This window comes from Scardinius erythrophthalmus, assembly GCF_964197995.2.
Source record: "Scardinius erythrophthalmus genome assembly, chromosome: 22".
Classification (NCBI taxonomy): domain Eukaryota; kingdom Metazoa; phylum Chordata; class Actinopteri; order Cypriniformes; family Leuciscidae; genus Scardinius; species Scardinius erythrophthalmus.
This window is the reverse complement of record NC_138242.1, coordinates 32,972,395-32,994,548: the sequence shown is the minus strand read 5'-3', so window position 1 is coordinate 32,994,548 and position 22,154 is coordinate 32,972,395. Positions and strand designations below refer to the sequence as shown.

Below are 22,154 nucleotides of genomic sequence, written 5' to 3'. Positions count from 1 at the left end.
TTTTGAAATGTTGCCGTCGGGCCATCTGTATTTTTTACCCCGTTGTAGATTTAAATGGTTTTTCCTAAAAAAAATCATTTTTTTATTTTTTGATAACTGATGGGTTATATATATATATATATATATATATATATATATATATATATATATATATATATATATATATATATATATATATATATATATATATATATATTGTATATATATATATATATATAGTTACATAATGAAGGCAGACTTCGCTGCCAGTTCACTTCACTGTTCACACACACACAGCTCCATTGCAGCCTATGAGAGTCCCCACTTGTATAGGTAGAGATCGTTCAGAGTTTCAGGTCCCCACTTGGCATGTTTTTTTAAAAATAAAAAAATGCATATTTGAAGTTATATTATGAAAAAGGAGCTTAAAAGAAAATTTTGTATGTCATTTTTGTTTCTTCAAAATGACCAGAAACACTAGTCCCCTCTTGGCCAGTGTAGAGCGATAGTCCCCTGTTAGTAATATAGACATGTATGCGTGTGTGTGTGTGTGTGTGTGTGTGTGTGTGTGTGTGTGTGTGAGTGTATGAGTGTATGAGTGCCCTTGATTATATTACATTGTGGGGACCAAATGTCCCCATAAGAATAGTAAAACCTGAGATCATCTACATTGTGGGGACCAGCCAGCGGTCCCCACTTTTCAAAAGGCTTATAAATCACACAGGATGAGTTGTTTTGAGAAAGTAAAAATGCAGAATGTTTCCTGTGATGGGTAGGTTTAGGGGCAGGGGCAGTGTAAGGGGACAGAATATAGTTTGTACAGTATAAAAACCATTACGTCTATGGAGGGTCCCCACAAAGATAGTGAACCAGACATGTGTGTGTGTGAGAGTGCATGAGACATGAGAGTGAGTGTGCGTTTGAGAGAGTTTGAGTGTGTGAGAGTCTCTCTCTGTGTGTGTGTGTGTGTGTGTGTGTGTGTGTGTGTGTGTGTGTGTGTGTGTGTGTGTGTGTGTGTGTGTGTGTGTGTGTGTGTGTGTGTGTGTGTGTAGACAGAAACTTGTTTTGTAAGGATCATTTGTAATGTGACGTGTGAGTTGTTGTTGCCATGGTGAATTTAAGAATGGAATCCCTCTATAAGGCGCTTTACCGCTCAATCCCTGTCCTGTTCCACACAGAGCTCTTCAACATACACTGTAAACTCTGAACAAACGGTTATATAGGAAAGAATGTATTATTGGTCACAGCAGTCACACATGCTTCCACTGGTGAAAAATCAGACTAATATTGATGTATACCAGTGGTTCTCAACTGGTTTGGCTGTGGGACCCACATTTTCACATGGCCATTAAGCCTCGACCCAAATTTATTTGACACATATACACACACACACACACACACACACACACACACACACACACACATACACACACACTTTAATTAACATACACATAATTTGTAAGAATATCACTAACACTGATGAATAAACTGTATAAGGTGTTAAATAGCTGTCCAAAACTAGTTTTTCATAATACAAAATAGTTGATATGTTGATATGAAAGTTGATATGAGCCACCACAGTCCTAAAAAATTTAGAAAATAGCACAAAGTGAAATTACAAGTGGTATTTTGGGTTTAGGTTACAGAAACTAGTTACCAAATACACAATGCTAGCATGAACTGTAATGGATGCTGATGCTAAAGAATAGATTGAAAATCATACTTACATGAGAATAGATTGAAAATCATACTTCCCAGGTAACACACAACGTACCACCAGTTACATAATTAATTGGTACTTTATGGCAATTTCATGACTTAATAATTGACAACGTAACATGCTCCTAATTTCATTTGCTCATAGTGACGTGATCAAGCAGCGCGCGCCTCCACATTTGCGCGCGCAACTGAAGAGTGACCTCTGACAGGACAGGAAAGGTGAGAGACTTTTTATTTCGAAAGAAGATATGAAAATAACGTTAGAATAATGACAATAATGACACTGACATATTGCACGACCACATCTCACCTGACAGCCGATAACAAAGCGGTTTTCCCAGCGAACTAAACCGCAGCATTCACGCACAGCTTTCAAACTAAAAGTCTCGCATGAGAATAAAAACATTTGGAATTACATTTTTGTTGTTGTCTCTTTCACTACACACTCCGCGACCCACTCAAACTGTATGGAAGACTTCCGCCACTGAATAAAAAATACAAGAATGGTAAATGATAAATGGACTGCATTTATATAGCGCTTTTAACAGACTCATGGCCACCAAAGCGCTTTACAGATACACACAAGAGATTAATTGCGATTTTTTTTTCTTGAGATTGCCAGTTTACATCTCACAATTCTGACTTTTTCTCACAATTTTGATAGGCTATATAATTATAAAGTCCAATTCTGAGGAAAAAAGATTTTATATCTCACTCTTCTGACTTTATAACTCGTATTTGCGAGTTTATCACGCAGTTGCATGAAAAAGTCAGGATTGTGAGATAAAAAGTCGCAATTACTTTTTTAATTTTTATTTTAAGGCTGAAACAAGCTGACAAGAGAAAGTTTTCTTTTAGACTCCAATAACATTTGGAGAGAAAATCTAAAAATAATGTATGCTTATGTAATAAAATATTCTTGTGAAAAACTTTAATAGACGTATAGAATTTGGTGTTGATTATGTATTTATAGTTTTATATAGTTAATAGTTGCAAATACACACAATTCTTTTTGTATTTTATATATAGATTTATATATATTATTCATTATTTTTATATTTTTACCTCCTTCAAAAGCAAAAAAAATAAAAAATAATAATAATCCCACGCCAGCTGGTTTTGCAAAAATAAATAAATGACTACTTAAACAATTAATTATAATCACTTTGATTATTGTAAGATTTTGATCATGTGTATCAAATGAAGCTCTTTTTCTCCTGCCGTCTCTTATAGGTTTCCATGGGAGACCCTGCAGGTGAATGGTGGACTGTTTGCAGAGGGGCTGTTTGCGTAAGAAGCCTGTTTCCCGCTCATGCTCGGCCCATATAAGACAGCTGGATCCATGATTGCGGACACAGCATCCTGAATCCTGGATGTTCTCTAATGATAAGCCCCGTCCATGGATACATCCCCTCTCACTTACGGATTTCAAGGGTACTCACTTCATCTTACAAAGCGGTTACCATGACAACCAGTATAAACACACAGTATCCTCAGTACATTGAATATGAGTACACATTCATATTCAAAAACACTTCAGCAGGTGTATTACACGAAAACACGTGAAGTGTCATGAAACATTATTGAACCTTGAAACACAGAAAATCTGTTTATTATCATCATCATTACTACAAAAATTAGTAAGATCCTTAATGATCTAAATTGAAAAATAATTATAACTGATGCCTTGCAATTCATCTGCAATTAAACTAATATTTATAAATATCAATATTACATTTATGCAAAATATAATTTTGTATTTTTCTTTTGATTTATTGATTTATTTTATTTATATAATAATATATAAATTAATTCTCTTCTTCCAGGGAGACATGATCAAGTATTATGAATTGAAATGTGACAAAGAAGTTCATATTCAGAAAAAGACACAACCGTTCTGAATTGTGAAAATATTTAATGTCAGACAAAGATATTGGTTTTCATAAGCTTTACATTTAAATAATTTGAGGTTAATTTGTTCAGATGGTTGTAAATATTTCACACAATTAGCATTTATATTGATAAACTCTGCTTTTTCTAAATTTTACATACAGCACAAAAACATCAACACGACATGAAACGTGCTCAGTCTCTGTCTAGACACCAGCGTATGTGCCGTTATAGAAGAAAGGCTTGTCTGAGACACAGTGACCTACGACCTCTGGAGTCCATCTCTGAACCTTCGGCTGGCCCTTCTCATCTGGCCTCACGATGACCGTGCTGCGGGACGCTAGCGAGGGGTCCTCGTCAAAAAAGTTGAAGGGACGTAGGAAGAATCCCACCGAGTTTCCTGGAGTCGCTGTGTTGGGAATGTCTTCAGAATGAGGAATGTGTAGGAATCCCACCGTCACCCAGGCAACCAAATCCTGCAAAGAAATTTGCAATTGTCAATTGTGCATTTTAAAATTCTTGTATATCGTTATCTAGTAATTTACATATTACCAATCAGGATTATTATCTTAAACTAAAACTATTAAAATACATTTTCGTTAATCTGTATAAAATAAGATATAAAACCTTAAAGGGCTCATGGCATGAGAAATCAAATTTGATAAGAGGTCTTTGTACTATTTTAACATGCTGCAAGTTTCATAGCTTAAAACTTTCTCTCTATAAAAAAAGCATTTATTTAATAAAGCTCCAAAAATGGCTCATTTTGATATTGCAGGATCTGTGACGTCACATGGGCTTATACATTTGCATATGCCCGCCTCCATCGCAAAACATTGACGAATAGTTATACATCATCGCACCATAGGCCACGCCCACTGGTATTAGGTTGTTCTGAAATTTGCCTACACTGGATGTGAGCTTCGGGACAAAAGCAAATAGCCATTATATCACTGGTGCTGTCTACACTGATACAGTATACAGATGTGTGTTCAGTTTCTGACATCTGCTGACAACAGGACAAATGGAGTAGTGAAAGAACGTTCGCTTTGATCGTCCAGTTTAAACAGCTGGTTTGCGTCTCTGTAAAGATTTCAGAAGGATCTCAGTGGATGGTTTATTTTAATGGCGTCCCGGATCGCGTCAGAGGATTATATGTTTGTTCGGAGCAGATTGCAAAGTGTAATACAGAGTTTAAAAAGAAACTTATGCAAAAAACTTTATTAATATTATAAGTGATCAAATAAAAAAATACATGTCATGACCCCTTTAACTTATTTTTAGTTAGTTGCCAAGGTAACATTTAAAATTTTCGTTTCATTAAAGTTGAAATACTAAAATAAAAGTCAAACTGAAAAAAACTGTAGACATTAAAAAACATTTTTTTTTAAATCATCCAAATTGACAAATTTTTGTTGACAACAAAATTGCAAAAAAAATTAACTAAAATTAAAATGGAATATATATATAATAAACCTAACAATATTAATAAAATTATAGTAGCACATTGATGCTATCAGTGATCTGCTTGTTGTTTATGACACTGAATTCATTAGAATACTTATATTTGTTTTTTTGCAGTTCTGATGACATCACTTCCTTTTCCTACAACCATGTGGTTCATCTGATTAAATATCTGATAATCTAGCAGTCTGGCATATCAAATTGTGAATAGGTACTATTTAAATTGATAGTTGATACTAGTTTATCACCATCGCATTTTATTTATGTACCTGTCTAAATGCTGACTATGTTGTGTTGGGTTTACTTTTAGTGCACGTGTTTGAGCTGAGCAAGGTCTATTTGCAACTGGAGGTCAAGTAATTCTACAAGTCTCAATCTGTGTACCTGGTTAACAATGTTTTCATTGTTGCGAATGTATCCCTCAAAGGAAACAACAGGCTCCCAAGGGTCATTCTGGGTGTAGATGCTGGTGCTGGTGGCCTCGCTGTCCTTGTGTCTGGTTACAGCCAGTGGGTATCTGCAATCAACAAAATCATGAAGATTTGCTTAACTGCACCACAGAATGCAAATAGACAAATGTTTTATAACTTTTGCATTAATTGCGAGAGCCTACCTTGCCCAAGTAATACCATTTTCTTCCCTCCAGCCCCGGGGCAAAACACTGTTACCATGTGAGTTGTACTGGATTCGATAGCCCTTCTTATGCCCCCACTTGTTGTTCTGATTGGGATTGTAGAAGTGCAGGTATTTGGGAAACTTCTTGCCAAAGCGGAAGGCAGCACTACGTTCAGTTTCATGCTGCGTCCTATGCAGCTTCGATTGCAAGACGGTGTGTTCTGGGCTCCAGGGGTTGGTAAAGTTAACATATTTCAGATCAATGGATTCAAAGCTGTTGTCCCTCCCTGTTAAAATAGCCAGAGCAGGTCTTTATTAAGTGAAACACATTATGCAATCAGCTCCAATTCACCATCTATTGTGTTGTAATTTGCACAGATATCACAAAATAGATCAGATTGACAAATAGAGTTCAGATTGCACACCGATAACAACTCACCTGCAATGTCAAGGTCCACTTTGTAATGAATAAGATGGGTGTGCAGGTTCCCAAGTACATAGTTGTAAACCCTGGTTCCATAGTTCAGTCCGTTTTCTGTGAAGAACGTTGCATGGATATACCCAGTCGCACTCACTCTAGACTCCATTACACCATTCTGATAGAAGACAAAGTCCCAGATGTAGTCGTAGTTGTACACGGTCGATGTGGTTCTGATCACCAGAACGTGATTTTCCAAGCCTCCATAGAAATTAAAGCCTCCTTGGAAGTTGCTATTGAAGTGTCTTCTCAGAGGAGTTGCAGTGGTCATTTCAAAGATGCAGAGAGCGTTTCTGTAACGCACAGGTTTGTCCGTATCATAGTAATGGTAAAGGTCTTCAAAATGAGCAATTTCTGGACAGTCGATCCCAGGTGCCAATTCATAATCCGAGGTGCCCATCGCCCACCCGGCGTCAATGTATTTGGTCTGCATGGCGGCCGGAGTATCTCCAGAATAGAAAGCGATGGCTTCCTGCAAGCTGATTTCATAAGCGATTCTCTCCCCGTTGAAGCGAAGGTCAAAGATCTGCAACCCAGCCGAAGAGCGAACCCGATAGGCAAAGGACCATCCAGCATATTCCACAAAGTTCTGATCCACCTGGAATCTGCGGCCTTGGGGTTCGACAAGCTTTGCTCCATGGATGTTCGTCCGTGTGTTCATGTGTCCACGGGGAATGTAAGTAGAGAAAAGATCCTCTTCATCATGCTCCGGCAGCTTGAATTTAGAGATCGTCCCTTTTTCATACTTCTCCACAAGTTCCTCCACGCTATCGAAATACTGTCCGTTATACCACACCTTCTCCACAGTCCACTTATTGTGATCCAGGTCTTTGTGGTTAACGAGGACCTCGAAGCCCACGGGGTGGATGAAGTAGCCCTCCACAAACTTCTGCAGCATGATCCACGTACGCCTCTCTCCTGGCCCTAAACCTCGAGGAGCGATGTCCGAGAAGGTCAAGCAGCGATCGGTGCAGTTGCCGAAAGTAAACCCGGTGCTTTCCTGCAGAATCTTATTTGCTTTAGCTCCGACTTTCTCCAAAACCCCATTCAGGTGCTCGTACTCCACAGAGGAGATCGGCCTCGACTCGAAGCGGATGAGGCGCTCACCCTTGAACGTCTTCAAATGGTAGGACTTTGGGAAGGGCAGGGGACCAACAACAAACTCGGTTACGTTTGGCTCCATTTGGTTCCCAAACTGGACCACAACACGTGCCTGCCGGGAAGGTTTCGCCTGTCCTCTGTCCAGCGCACGGAGCGCCTCGTGTTTGCGGGGAACAAGCAGCTCCATAAGGAGAATGCTGTTCTTCTTGAGGGACTTGTCTCGCGCCGAGGTGAGGCCCAGCTCGCTGCAGGAGTATAGGTAGTCTCTCACGGCGTTCATCTCTCGGGGAGTGAGATCGGCAAACATCAAAGCTCCGTGTTGAGCCCATTCCCGTGTTCTTGACGAAGCGGAGGACGTTGCTAGAGACGCCAGGAGCAGAATCCAGGAGAGCCACATCTTGGCCCCTGCAAAATGAACAAGCAACTCTTAGAACATCTCATATCTTTTTAGTTTTCAGGTGAAATCTTTGTTTATAATAAGTGTGCTAGTGTCCCCATCAACCTTAAACAAGCTACACCAGCCATGCTAGTTCATCAGCCACTGCTTCTCGACCAGTTACTCAAACACCAAACCAGCACTAAACAGCCTAGATCAGCATAAACATTCATTCTGTATCTTCTTCTAAAAACAAAAATTCCAACTCTAAGCTTTAAAACTATGACCACCAAAATCTGCACACCTTCTGACTTGATTTTATGCTAAAATTCCCAAATATCCCATAGACTTACATTGTCGGTTCAAATAGGCCAAGACTCTTCAAAATCCAATCTATCTTTCTATCTATCTATCTATCTATCTATCTATCTATCTATCTATCTATCTATCTATCTATCTATCTATCTATCTATCTATCTATCTATCTATCTGTCTGTAATTATATCTGTCTGTGTCTATCTATCTATCTATCTATCTATCTATCTATCTATCTATCTATCTATCTATCTATCTGTCTGTAAGTATATCTGTCTGTCTGTCTGTCTGTCTGTCTGTCTGTCTGTCTGTCTGTCTGTCTGTCTGTCTGTCTGTCTATCTATCTATCTATCTATCTATCTATCTATCTATCTATCTATCTGTCTGTCTGTCTGTCTGTCTGTCTGTCTGTCTGTCTGTCTGTCTGTCTGTCTGTCTGTCTGTCTGTCTGTCTGTTTGTCTGTCTGTTTGTCTGTCTGTCTGTCTGTCTGCTGTCTGTCTGTAATTCTAGCTATCTATATTCAAGTACATAAGTATGTCTTTCAAACATTTCAATCTAATTTTAGCTGTGCTTTTAAGCAGATCTTAATATTTTTAGAGCGTCTCCCTCTTTGAAGCGGTGCGTACTTTGTACAGAGAATCTGTACCAAATTATAGTAATAAAGATACAAGGGTGGCGTGAACCAACACCTCTCTCTTCCTCGGACTAAGATGAAAAATAGATTAACTATTATGCTGTATTAACTACCCCACAGTCGTCCTCCAACTGAAATGGGCTGTTTTGAAGCTGACATTGATTTTCTGCCTCCCAATAGCAGTAACATTTTTCATAATCTTCTTGTTTTTTCTTTGGTTCCATATAGTCACAATCTATTTCTAACATTTTCTCCTGCAGTGTCGATTTAATTGCACTATTATGTAACCCTCCATTGCATGAAGGTCCAGTGACTCGCCTTGTAATTAGAAAAAAAGGAGCGACAAATGATACCAGCACATATTAAAAATCAATGAATGAGCTTACCTTCAGTGACTGTTTCCAAGTTTACAAGCTTGATAAATTCCCTGGAAGCTGCTACAGCTGCAATGTGTTGTTTCGATCAGCCAGTTGGTGCAGTGCTCTTATGAATCGTACTGCTCTGATGTTTCTGCTTTTATCAGCCACCCACTGCTCTTGAATGGAAGGTGATTGGCCAGCAGAAGGTCATAAAACTTCAGAAGAACAAAGGCAAAAGATGACACTGCATGAAAAGTGTGATTTTCATCAGTTAATGTCACTGTGTAAATAGGCGTGCAGGTTTAATGGTCACCCAGCTAGCAGGGAACGTTCTTAGAACTAACAGTCCCTACAAGTTTGGTTAATGTTCTGAAGAAAACATTTGAATGTAATGTTTAATGAATATTTTAAGGATGTTTTCTCATTTAAAAAAATGTTCCTATAACGTTAAATGTAAACTAAGATATAACATTTTAACTGCAACATTCAAAGGATGTTTTGGAAATGTTTCTGAGGTAACAAGTTGTACAATGATCTCAATATAACATTGTCCCAATGTTCCCTGATCTGTAAGACTGAAAATACTGGTTGGGGCCCTGATCTAAGACAAAAGGGCCTTGCTGGCTAATTAGCATTCGACCTCCCCATACAGCCTGACTTCCTCCCAGAAACAACAAAGAACTCACAAAAGAACATAGTTTAATGTAAATGTTTATGATTGACTGGTATGTTTTTGGTGTCATTTGAAATGTCTCAAAGTGAGTGGTACAGATATCTCATATCCAGATAGATAAAATAAAAGGTAATAAGGTTTAGAGAAGTTTAGAGAAAACTGGTTAAGCCATTTGAGGGTGGTCTTCCCCATCCCCCATCACCTGGGCAAACAGTATAAAGGAAGGTGTGCTTGCTCTATCTGGGCGCTTGGACTTGGCTGGTGAGAAACGGAATAGGTGGTAGCTCTCTCTCTCTCTCTCTCTCTCTCTCTCTCTCTCTCTCTCTCTCTCTCTTTCTTTCTTTCTTTCTTTCTTTCTCTTTCTCTCTCCCTATCTCAGGTACAAGCTGGGTAAGATTCTTTGGTGTAACCAATGTATAACCATGTTCTAGATATTTGAATTGATTGTGGAATTAATTTCTGATATCTGAAACATTAAAATGTTACATTCGATTCACAGATATTATTAAAACCTTTCATTTATGGAGTCAGATGAATTAACGAGAGAATACAAAACTAAATGTATTGTAAATTTAACCAACCAAATACTTTGCATGGGTAAGGACAGAGCACGTGATAACCTTCCCTGTGTTATTGGAAAACCTCCATTGGACCAATTTCACGGGCCTTACAATAACAAAAGAAGAACTCTTTCACATTAGGAAAATGTTTTGAGGATATCATTGAGAGATGAGATGATGAGTGTTTTTTATAAAACGTTCTTGTAATGTGACGTGTTACAGTTTTTCTCAGTCGCTTTGGTGCATTTCTCACATCACTACATTTGCACAACAGTTAATGCAGTTCTCAAAACAATTAGTACAAACTGCAAAACCTAGTTGATAACCTGCAAAAGTGTGTCACTTGCTCAAAATGGAGAGCTCATTCCTCAAAAGCAAGTATTCGTGTCAATGAAAGTGTCAGTGTCATCAAGATGCTGACACCATTGTTTACTCTGTAAATGTTTTCCAATGCAAAAAGTCAGATCTTGGTGACACTGCCTGAAAATGCTCAAGACAGCACTATATACTATTTGCACAGCCATTTGAAAAATACAGTAAAGTTACACATTACTGTATTTAGTGAGGTAACTGAGTACAAGACACTGAATATGTATGTTTCACATTTTTACTGCATATGCTCTTTGCAATTCTAATTTGTTCACAGCATTGTGCAAAAGAAAAATTACACCCTTATTTACAACAAACATAAACTCCCTTTGGGTAGAGCTGTGCACAACTAAACAATATTGCAGTACATATTGGGAACTGAACATACAACATACATAGTACTGTAATCATTCATGCACATCCAGACGTTCCTCATCAGTGAAAGCTGAGATTCACCTGAGAGAAATTGTTCAATTTAGGAGACATTTTTAGGAAAATAAAAGATGTAAAAAAATGTGTAAAATTTGCTTGACAGATTTTGACAACTAGTTCAACATTTTTGTATGTAATGACTCAAGCAATGAAATGAGGACTATTAGTTTTATATGGAATGACTATTCAGCATTCACAAGTTAATTTTGACTGACATGACATAAGCAAATGATAATGTTATAAAACAGCAGAGAGTTGTATGAAAGCAATTGATGCATGTCCAAAAGCATTTGCAGTTTGTTGGAAGGAATGAGAAACTGCTACTATGATGTGCACAAATGACTAAATGTTGTGGAGGTTGAACTAACTGTTGTGCAAATGTAAATAGTGACGTGAGAAATGCACCAAAGCGACTGAGAAAAACTGTAACTTAGGCTATAGTTGAAGATGATTTTACTTAATTGTTTCTGCTCTGTTGACATTACTCATTTTTATTGAGTTTTAATTACTTTCTGTTATGTACCTGTTATGCATAGCTTTTTTGTTCAGCGAAAATGTGGTTCATTTGCGCATGCGCTATAGAGGATAGCAAGCAGGCGCATGCGGAGAACACAAGCACTTTGTTCCACCGCGGGCAATTTCAACGGATTTTTGCGCTCTCGTTTTGTGTTGTGGAATGAAGGTAAGTTATTTACTTCAACAATCTTGAAATATGTAAAGGAAAAATGGTGTAATTGTAATATAAACACTGTGAAATGGGCCGCGAAATAAACACGTCTCATTCTGATTGTCACACTGAAAATGTACCAGATATATCTGAAATATTTATTTTAGTGGAAATATTTACAGTTTTTTACAATCTCGCTATGACAATTTTTTCAATACTTTTAACAAATTTCCTAAACTCTTAACGCACCAACACACCTACAACACACAATTGGCAAAACAGTTAATTTCATGCTCAAAATCACACATTGTAAACTAAACTCCAACACTAATTTATTAATACAATAATACACTAGTAACAATACAAAACACTGCAAACATGTCTCAAAATCAAATAAATTTTCAAAACACTAACATATGTTCTTCCAACAGGAAGATTTAGTCAAATCATAGCATAATGTCATAAAAACACTAACATCAGATGGAAGTACAGAAACTGCATTATTTTATATGTGTCAGGTATGCCACTATACAACAGACAGTATATTGTATTGATCATAGATTGTGTTTTGTGTTGTGAAGCCTCTCTTCATTTTTGTTTTGTTGGGTTTAGGTCTTTTGCTGCAGAAATTCAATTAAAAAAGACCCATCTCAGAGTGCTTTATAGAATGTACGGTTAATGAAAAAACGAAGACAGAGACAGAATAGCTGCAATAAAGACTTTATTTGCAAAAGGACATTACTGCAAGATAACAAAAATATGCAATATAGCTGCCATTTATTATGTGAAAATACGAAATACACTAACAGAAAAAGCACCAGAAGAATAAAAAAAAAGAGTCATCTTCTAATCTGCCCGGTCTTCTGCATTTGGCCACATGTATTGCCACATATATTTGCATAATTCAATCAGCTGTTTCTCAGTAAGAATAGAATAAAATACAGGGGATATATTTGTGTTTCAGTTCACAATATAAACAGCGGTTTACCTTGAGTTTAGCCTGTAAGGTTAGGTTTAGAACATGGTGTTATATGTTCTGACATACAGTGTTAAAGCATTGGTAAATTTGGCAGTAAAAAATCCATTTTTTGTTCTTGTTTGAGCTTGTGTGTAAAAGAAGTTCAAGCATTGTAAATTTGTGTTAATTGTATCCATTTTGTGTTAAAGCAACAAGAAATGTGTTAATAGTATAGCTTACACAGGCGGATGTAGTGCTAACTGTGTTAAGAGTTTTGGAAAATTGTTAAAAGTATTGAAAAATCTGTCATAGCAATCGTAAAAAACTGTAAAAAATAATGTTAACTGTTCTGATACCCTTTTAACTTGGATCTGTTCTTCACTCAGGTTAAACGAAGTGGAAATGCATATGCAGTGGGCATGCAAGTTGCAATGACATTACTGACAAAAGAGGACATTTACTCAAACGTTATAGACTAAAACATGCTTGCCTGACAAGATCATCTTCTCTATCATTCCTCCACAAAGAAGGAAGAGCCGTTCCTTCAGTAAGAAGAATGAAAGAACGAACGATGGCCAGCACTTCTCAACGAACGCCAAGAAAGAAATCTACTATACCCACAAAGGCTGATGAAAATGTCTGATTATAATAGCCTACATATTTATAAAATGTGTTTATATATTACTTGACTTAATACACCAAAACACTGTGTATAGTACCTTGTGTGTAAGCAAGTAAAGTGATAAATAATATGGTGTGTTGTTACAAATTGACCCCTTGCATAATTTGAATTGTTTATTTCTTCAGCTTTCAGATTTCTGCTAAAAATCTACAGCAAGAGATGTATGCCTCTGAACATCCATAATTCACGTTTCATGGAAAATCACCAAATCCAAAAAGTGATTGATTGGCCAAAGACGAAGTTTTCTTGCAACAGGTTAATACATGCCTGTCAACATTTGGGTGCCAAAATATGGGAGACCTGGGGGGGGGTCAGTTCAACCACATGCGGTTGCATGTCATCTATACACATCGCCAAAGTATTGTATTGTCACATGTATTGTAGGCTATACATAGTTTTTTTCTATTTTGTTAATAAATTTTGCATTCTATTTTGGCTTTCTCGTGTGTCCCTATTTTTGTTGTGTCCCTTTTGAGCCAGGGGGCGAATGTTGATGGGTGATGGTGATGTTGTGTAATATTCAGTTACTGTAAGAAAGCGTTCCAGCGGGTGGAGTTTACAGGTACTGAATATTACACGTCGCCTACTCCATTAACTGGAACAGATTTTCAATGGACCTGAATATTACATCCAAATATTGTTATGAAATCAAGCCATGGGACGAAACGGGTATGTTTCCCAAATGTATTCCCAGGAATGAGTGATGAGCTTTCCGCTTTTAAAGTTTTATAAAATAAGCAGTGGCGGAGCCAGGATTTTTTGCGGCCAGGCAAGTCGAAACCAGTCTGGGGTGGCACAGAAATCTTGATTATTTTATCATAAAAAATAATTTGACTATAATGTATTGGACTTTTTTAGTGCCTACACAACTGAATACAGTTAATTTGTACTTCATTGTAATTGAGATAGTAGTGGATTAGGAATCTGAGTGAATTTTATATATTTTTTTTATTATTACCCACCACCTCATATTAAAATGAATTAAATAGTAATAAAAGGGCACACACTATAGCTAAAGTTCAACTTGCTCAGTTAGCTTGGTTCTGGTTCTCAAAATCTCCAATAGCTTGTTCTACATTGTTGCATCTTCATGGATGAGATAACACGCAGATAACTACTGTAGTCCAAAGATTATTCAGCCTTCAATGCGTTTTATATAATCAATGACCTCTTCAACCAATTCTGAGTTTGTCAACAAAAAGTTTAACTTTCTATATTAGTTGCCTTTCAGGTCAGGCCTTTCCTAACTGAGCATGCAACACAACTTCTCGTCCAGGCCCTGGTCATTTCCAGGCTTGACTACTGTAATGCTCTTCTGGCCGGACTTCCAGCATGTGCAACCAAACCTCTACAGATGATCCAGAATGCTGCAGCTCGCCTTGTCTTTAAAGAGCCCAAGAGGGCCCACGTCAATCATCTCTTCATCTCTGCACTGGCTACCTCTCGCTGCTCACATCAAGTTCAAGGCATTGACGCTCGCTTACAGATCTACCACAGGCTCAGCTCCCTCCTACTTTCACTAGCTCCTACGAGTCTACATCCCTACCAGAAGCCTACGATCGGTCAACGAGCGACGTCTCGTGGTTCCATCACAGAGAGCCACAAAATCTCTTTCCAGAACATTCTCATTCACAGTTCCCTGCTGGTGGAACACTCTCCCCACCCTCATCCGGAATGCAGAATCCCCATTCAAAAGACAGCTGAAAAACCATCTCTTCCGTGAGCACTTAACCGCATAAAAAAAATAAAAAAAACTCCCCTTTCCTCTAAAACCTCACTTATCGGGCTTATGCTACTCTGAATAATGCCTGAACTTCGTATCTTGAGCACTTCTTGCGTTGTTTTTGTTTTTGCCTCTTCATGACGACTCGCTTAATCTAGTCCTAATTTGTAAGTCGCTTTGGATAAAAGCGTCTGCTAAATGACTAAATGTAAATGTAGTTGCCAAAATAAATAATTGCAACAGTTCTATCATACCTAAATTAAAAAGAAAAACAAAAGTTCTCTTTTGAATCCTCATGTGCAAGAATGTGAACAAGGCGGAAGTCAACAGCACATAATGTAAAATGTTATGTTTTTCATAATGTAATGTTGCCAGAATGTAAAATTAGTTATTTTATGGGGAACTATACGGTTATCCGGACCACACCTATTTGGGTAGGGTTAGGGTTAGGTTAACCGTATAGTACATTTACAGATCCATTCAGCCGTATGACAGGAAAGTTAGTTAGTTTTACTGACATTTGGCCTGACAACATTTCATCTTACCGAAGATAGCCAACTGAATAAGGACAACACGGTTTTCTCAGCATCTGACAGGCTTTCACACACATTTTCTAAAATAAAAGTAGCATAAAAAAAAAGAGTATTAAGTTTGTTGTTGTCTGCACACTATTCGACTTACTCAAAACGGTCTTGCAACCCACCAGTTGAGAAAGATTGACTCTATATTTACTATGTGCATATCACTGTCTGATGTTCTGCTGAAGCTCATTCGGCACTTGCACATTTCCGCACTCGTTTGACTTGCGCCTGGCGCTGAGGTGAAGTTGGAGTGTGCGTCTGAAAAGTCTCACGTTTTTTGTGGTCTTAAAAAGACGGTTCAGCGTTTTAAAAAACGCAATTTTTGTCAATAAAAAAAGAGACAGAAACAGCAGTTGTGAGAGGGGTGGCAAGCTAGCTTAGACCAAGGGTGGCCAATAGTCAAGTTATTTTGTAAATTCATCTCCATTTTTTATATCCGATAGAAAGCCACTGCAAACCTACGATCCTGAGGCGGCAAAAAGACATCTGATGCCCTGTCCGAGACCGTAGCCTCGGGCTAACTTGTACTTGCTGTGTGCTTGTGTGTTTTTTAATGCTATCTTACATTTCATCCACATTTTCTTTCCCTAATATGTTCATTCATGTCCTTACGCTGTACTGTAGCCCATGATATAAGTTACATGAATAGCCTATACAATATTAGTCTGTATGGCACATATATTGTTATATCTTAACAATTATCATATACTAATATTATATGAACCATACATTTATTTAATATTAATATTAAGGGAGGGGTTTACTCAAAATAATATAATTCCCCAGGCTGACTAATAGCAGCATATATATAAGCTAATCACAAATTCTTTTTCTATTTTAAAAGTTGTGGTTTCATCCAATGTGGCAAATTCAAGGTGGTTTTATTCATGTTATTCAGAGACATATATTTACATGTTTATATGTAAAAAAACAAAACAATTTGGTAAATTTGCAGATGTCAGGAAGGAAAATTATAAGGTTTGTACATTTTTCTTTCTGCCCAATTCCATAGTCATATTATCGCATCGTTTCCTGAACACTTTTACCTCAGCTTTCTCTTAATCATATCAATATTTTTACAGAACAATGCTGCTTATAGTTTTGGGCACACATATTGAAGCAGCACTATATCAGTTATACAAATAAAATATAGAATATACAGTTTTTGCATACTTTATGCAATGTAAAGTTTAAATTGTATAACAATGAAATGAACAGAATTATGTACAATATACCATAATGTATGTTGAATAACATTCTGTAAAACCATTATGGCAAATAGCTGCCAATAGCAACATCTCTAATTCAAATGTGATAAATAGTCAGATTATTAGCAGCTAAAATTTTGTGCACTTTTCTATTTTCCACGCACTATTATATTGCATGTTATTGTATGTTTTCTATAGATCAGGCACAATTTTCACACTTTCTGGTGAGACGGATAAAAACAAAATGTGTGAACAGGATAAAATTCAGTGGATATTCCACAGTTATACACTGTTGATGAAGTCAAACATCTTAAAAAGATATTTTCTAAGGTAAGTCCATTTGAAGTCCTGTGGTGAAAATCCAGCTGTGTATGTGTCTACGTGGTGTTTTTAATATGCTTTAAGACAAACCATGTGTAAATTCATAAGTCGACAGCATTGCTGAGTATTTTCTTCTTAAAACTGCAGTGAACCAAAGACAGTCTCAAAAACACGCTTTGAAATCGCTGGTGTTTCTGACGTCACAAACTACCTTGTAACCAATCAGATCAACGTGTGATCGTCAACCAGTGGATCTCTGAGCTGAGTGAGTGAGTGGAGGCGGGGCTCATTTGCATATTCATAGAACCGTGCATACTAAATGAGGCAAGGGTGGCAAGTTACATTCAAGATATTTTAAGGCATGAAGAAATATTTTTTTCAAGGAAAAAACATTTAAATATGTAATTTTGCTGATCAAAGATGAGTTTGATAAAGTTTGAAGTGATAAAATTATAGACCACAGGGGGACTTTAAAGTAAACACCAGTATTTATGGTGAATTGAATCTTCAAAAAGGAATTAAAAGAAAAGACCAGATGTAGAAACTTTAAAATGCAGTTCGCATATGTTAAATCGATACAGCTCATATGCACTTTTTCAACAGGGAGTAACAAAGTTCTGACAGCTGAAGTGAATCACATTGTGAGACTGATTGGAAAGACAGCTGATGCTGTTACTGCTGGTTTCACACAAAAGTAGGCCATCAGTACACATGTAACATGCGGCTGTTATGGTTAATTATTAGCTTGTGTATTTCATAATGCTGGCTTACAGAGAGTTTAATGATAATCACTTAAATCCCCAAAGCAGTAATCTGTTATGTGTGCAATATTAAGATAATGCAATAATATATATATATATATATATATATATATATATATATATATATATCTACATATATATAAAAATTAAGATGTGTTTTAAGATTATAAGTACTTTTATGCTTGCTCAGTTTTAATTCGTCACTTGTTTGAGACATTTTGTTGACATTTTGTTTTGGATTAAAGTTCATGTTTAACATTCGGTTTCCCTGCACTTTAAACTACAAGTCTATTGGTAAAATACCCAAAGAAAGTCCAGCAAGACAAATAAACCTTGAATAATGCTATCCAAGTCTCTATAAACAAGTTTTATTTAACAATAAGTTATTTCTCATTATTTGAAAATGGTTTATTGTTTTTTTTTCCCAAGCATCACATTAATACATAACATTTTCCACCATAACATTAAGAAACACAATATTCTGGTATTATTATTATTTTTTTAAACACATTAAGCACACATTAATGCAGTGGCTTGTAAATGCAGCAATACACAAGTCAAATTAATTTTTTGTTTTGAAATCTTGATACATTTATTTACCAAGGTTGTATAATGTTATAAATGACTAATTTGTTTTAAATTACCGTACATCATTTGCAGTAATGCCCGCTTTGGTAGACCATAGACACTTTCTTTTCATACTTTCAACAATACAATTTAACACATCCATTCCTCAAGATTTAACCATTTGAACCTTTCTGTTACTTCCACCACACGGCAATCTCTAACACCAAACTACTAATCACGAGCACCTGTCATCAATTACTCCATTATCAACACACTACATAAGCACACACTTCAGCCTCAATCAAATGTCTGGCCTTAAACAAGGAAAGACTCCTTTACCTGCTCTTTGTATTTCTCCAGAGTGTGTTCCAGTTTCTCCACGTCTGTTCCTGAGGAAATCTACATGCAATACTGAACTTCATCCCCACTACTGAGGTGTGTTTATCTCCGTTCTCCACCGGCATTGTGAGAAAGGATTAAGACTGTCATTCTTCTGCCCGTTCTTCCCATCTGATTTATTGACATATTACTCACCTGCCTCTGCCCTGTTTTAACAACACTTGTGTAACTGTGTTCAGTGTATATATTCTGACCCTTTCCTTCTCATTTGCCAGTTTCAGATGGAGACACTTTTACCAAACGACCAGCAGCATCTCATTCTCTTCTTCATTCCTGCAGATCAAGCTGATGTTAGACATCAAACTAGAGATTGTGATGTTCTTGTTTGGTCTCAAATATACTGAGCTGCCTACCAGGAAGAAAACATTTTATATTTTGATTTCTAATCGGTTTACTTTTAGTATTCGTTTTAGTTAACTATAATTGACCCTGGTCAATATATGGAGCTTCTCAAACAAGTAGATCAGCGTTTCAAAAGCATCACAGAATTGTTTGCACCCTTCAAGAAGTCAAACTGATTTATAGTGACTCTGCATGTTAATCTGAGATTGGAGGAAGTGTTTTAATCTTCCTTTCTGAGGTCCAAGTGTGTCTGGCTCCTTAATACCTGTGTTCAGTGTATATATCCTGACAGAGGTCTGGCCTTCTGTCAGGATGTATACACTGAACACGGGTATTAAGGATCCTGACACACTTTATTTGGCAAAACAGGGCAGAGGCAGGTGAGTAATATTCGTATATATATCGTTTGGTAAAAGTGTCTCCGTCTGAAACTGGCAAATGAGAAGGATAGGGTCAGAATATATACACTGAACACAGTTACACAAGTGTTGTTAAAACAGGGCAGAGGCAGGTGAATAATGTCAATAAATCAGATGGGAAGAACGGGCAGAAGAATGACAGTCTTAATCCTTTCTCATGATGCCGGTGGAGAACGGAGATAAACACACCTCAGTAGTGGGGAAGAAGTTCAGTATTTCACGTAGATTTCCTCAGGAGCAGATGTGGAGAAACTGGAATACACTCTGGAAAAATGCAAAGAGCAGGTAAAGGAGTCTTTCCTTGTTTAAGGCCAGACATTTGACTGAGGCTGAATGTCACAGATCAGCCAGGCTCTCTCACTTCCACCACTCACATCTCTGTTGAAAGGCAGGCCCAAGTCTCTGTCCTGGAACCCCGAAGCCAACAAAGCTGTAACCTTGAAACCCTGAGAACTGCATTCACAACCGCAACACTCCTACACCATCCCAACCCTGACAAAGCCTTCTTGGTGGAAGTCGACGCGTCTACAACCGGAGTGTGTGCAGTCCTATTCCAGCAGTAGAAGTCAGCCAAACCTCTTCCATGTGCCGCCTTTTCCAAGAAGTTATCCCCGGTGGAGCAAAAGTACGACATCGGTAACCGTGAGCTCCTGGCTATCAAGCTTGCGCTAGAAGAGTGGAGGCACTGGCTAGAGGAAGCTCGGCACCTGTTTGTGTTACTTACTGACCGTAAATACCTGAAAGAAGCAAAGAGATTAAACCCTCGGCAAGACAGATAGACTTTATTTTTAACCCGTTTCCAATTTAGTATCTCCTATCGTCCTGGTTCCAAGAATATCCATGCTAATGCTCTGTCTAGACTCCACGCTTCATCTGAATCGACCGAAGATCCTGAGCCAGTGTTTCCATCAACACACTTCATTAATCCCATTCAATGGAACATTGAACAACTCCTTGAAGCCGTCCATCAAGAGCCTGCTCCGCCGGGGTGTACCGCTGATCACACATTCGTCCCCAAGTATCATTGCATCAGCACATTCTTTGGGTACTGGCCACCCGGGGACCACCCAAACCCTCTCGCTCCAACAACAACGGTACTGGTGGCATGGCTAGTGACATCAGGCGTTTCGTCCAAGGATGCCAACTGTGTGTGGTTTCCAAGGTCCCTCGCCACCTACCATCTGGCAAGCTCCTTCCTCGACGCCCATGGTCACACCTAGGAGTCGACTTCATTACTGATCTACCAACCTCAGGAAGGAACACATGTATCCTGATAATCGTAGACCGATTCTCCAAAGCCTGTAAGTTGATTCCCTTGAAAGGTCTTCCCACATCCTTGGAAACTGCAGAGACACTGTTCAATCATGTGTTTTGCAATTTTGGTATCCCGGAGGGCATGGTTTCGCATCGTGGCCCACAATTTATATCACAGGTGTGGAAAGCTTTCTTCTCGCTCCTAGGTGTGACCATCAGTCTGACATCCGGCTACCACCCCCAAACCAATGGTCAAACAGAGCGGAAAGTGCTGGAGATCAACCACTTGCTTGCCGAGTATACCCAAAATTCCCTCTGACAATCTTCCACTGACCTCACCCCTTTTAAATGCATATTTGGCTTCCAACCTCCACTGTTCCCCTGGTCAGGCGAGCTGTCAGAGATGCCTACCATCAACCACTGGTTCCAGGAGAGTGAGAGGGTATGGGATGAGGCTCATCACCATCTCCAGCAGGCAGTGCACCGCAGACATAAAAGCTTTGCAGATGTCAGACGAGGAGACACACCGGTATACCATCCAGGACAGCTCGTCTGGCTCTCTACATGGGACATTCGTCTGCCCTACCGGAAATTGAGCCCCCAATCCGCTGGAGCGGACCATGGAGAGGGGGGTAATGTCACAGATCAGCCAGGCTCTCTCACTTCCACCACACAGCGATCTGTCACCACACTACTAATCATGAGTGCCTGTCATCAATTACACCATTATCAACGCACTACATAAGCACACACCTCAGTCAAATGTCTGGCCTTAAAGCCTCCACCTGTTCTTTGCATTTCTCCAGAGTGTGTTCTAGTTTCTCCACGTCTGTTCCTGAGGAAATCTACATGCAATACTGAACTCCATCCCCACCATACATGTCAACACTCCCATATTTCACATATTCAGGTCCATCGAAAATCTGTTCCAGTTAATGGAGTAGGCTACGGGCGACGTGTAATATTCAGTACCTGTAAACTCCACCCGCTGGAATGGTTTCTGACAGTAACTGAATATTACACAACATCACCTGTTCAGTTTTGAAAACTGTAGCCAACTCACAGATTTGTGGCCTATACCTTATTTTAGAAATCTGTTTTTCTGTATATTGACTTGTGTATTGTTAAGCTGAATACAACTGTCTTAACTGAATTTTTCTATGATTTGGCGACGTGTATAGATGACATGAAACCACATGTGGTTGAACTGAACCCCCCCCCCCCCAGGTCTCCTGTATTTTGATACCCAAATGTTGACAGGTATGATTCCCACTACTGAGGTGTGTTTCTCCATTCTCCACCTGCAT

General features: G+C 38.2%; 1 protein-coding gene across 1 annotated transcript; it reads right to left on the bottom strand.

Moving 5' to 3' along the window:
* Positions 1 to 3,595: 3,595 nt before the first annotated feature.
* Positions 3,596 to 19,107, bottom strand: aoc1 (amine oxidase copper containing 1). Its single transcript, XM_081352544.1, has 6 exons — positions 18,773 to 19,107; positions 8,959 to 9,146; positions 6,107 to 7,651; positions 5,666 to 5,954; positions 5,437 to 5,569; positions 3,596 to 4,064 (listed from the first exon to the last, which is right to left on the bottom strand). The coding sequence occupies exons 3-6, from the start codon at positions 7,641 to 7,643 to the stop codon at positions 3,795 to 3,797; spliced, it is 2,229 nt and encodes a 742-aa protein (XP_081208670.1). The 5' UTR covers positions 7,644 to 7,651; positions 8,959 to 9,146; positions 18,773 to 19,107; the 3' UTR covers positions 3,596 to 3,794.
* Between the last annotated feature and the right edge of the window lie 3,047 nt (positions 19,108 to 22,154).

Coding starts and splice junctions, on each gene's coding strand:
- aoc1 (XM_081352544.1), bottom strand. CDS start 7,643: ATGTGGCTCTCCTGGATTCTGCTCCTGGCGTCTCTAGCAACGTCCTCC. Junction 5,570..5,665: donor AATGGTATTACTTGGGCAAG/GTAGGCTCTCGC, acceptor TGTTGATTGCAG/ATACCCACTGGCTGTAACCA. Junction 4,065..5,436: donor ATGAAAACATTGTTAACCAG/GTACACAGATTG, acceptor ATTTCTTTGCAG/GATTTGGTTGCCTGGGTGAC.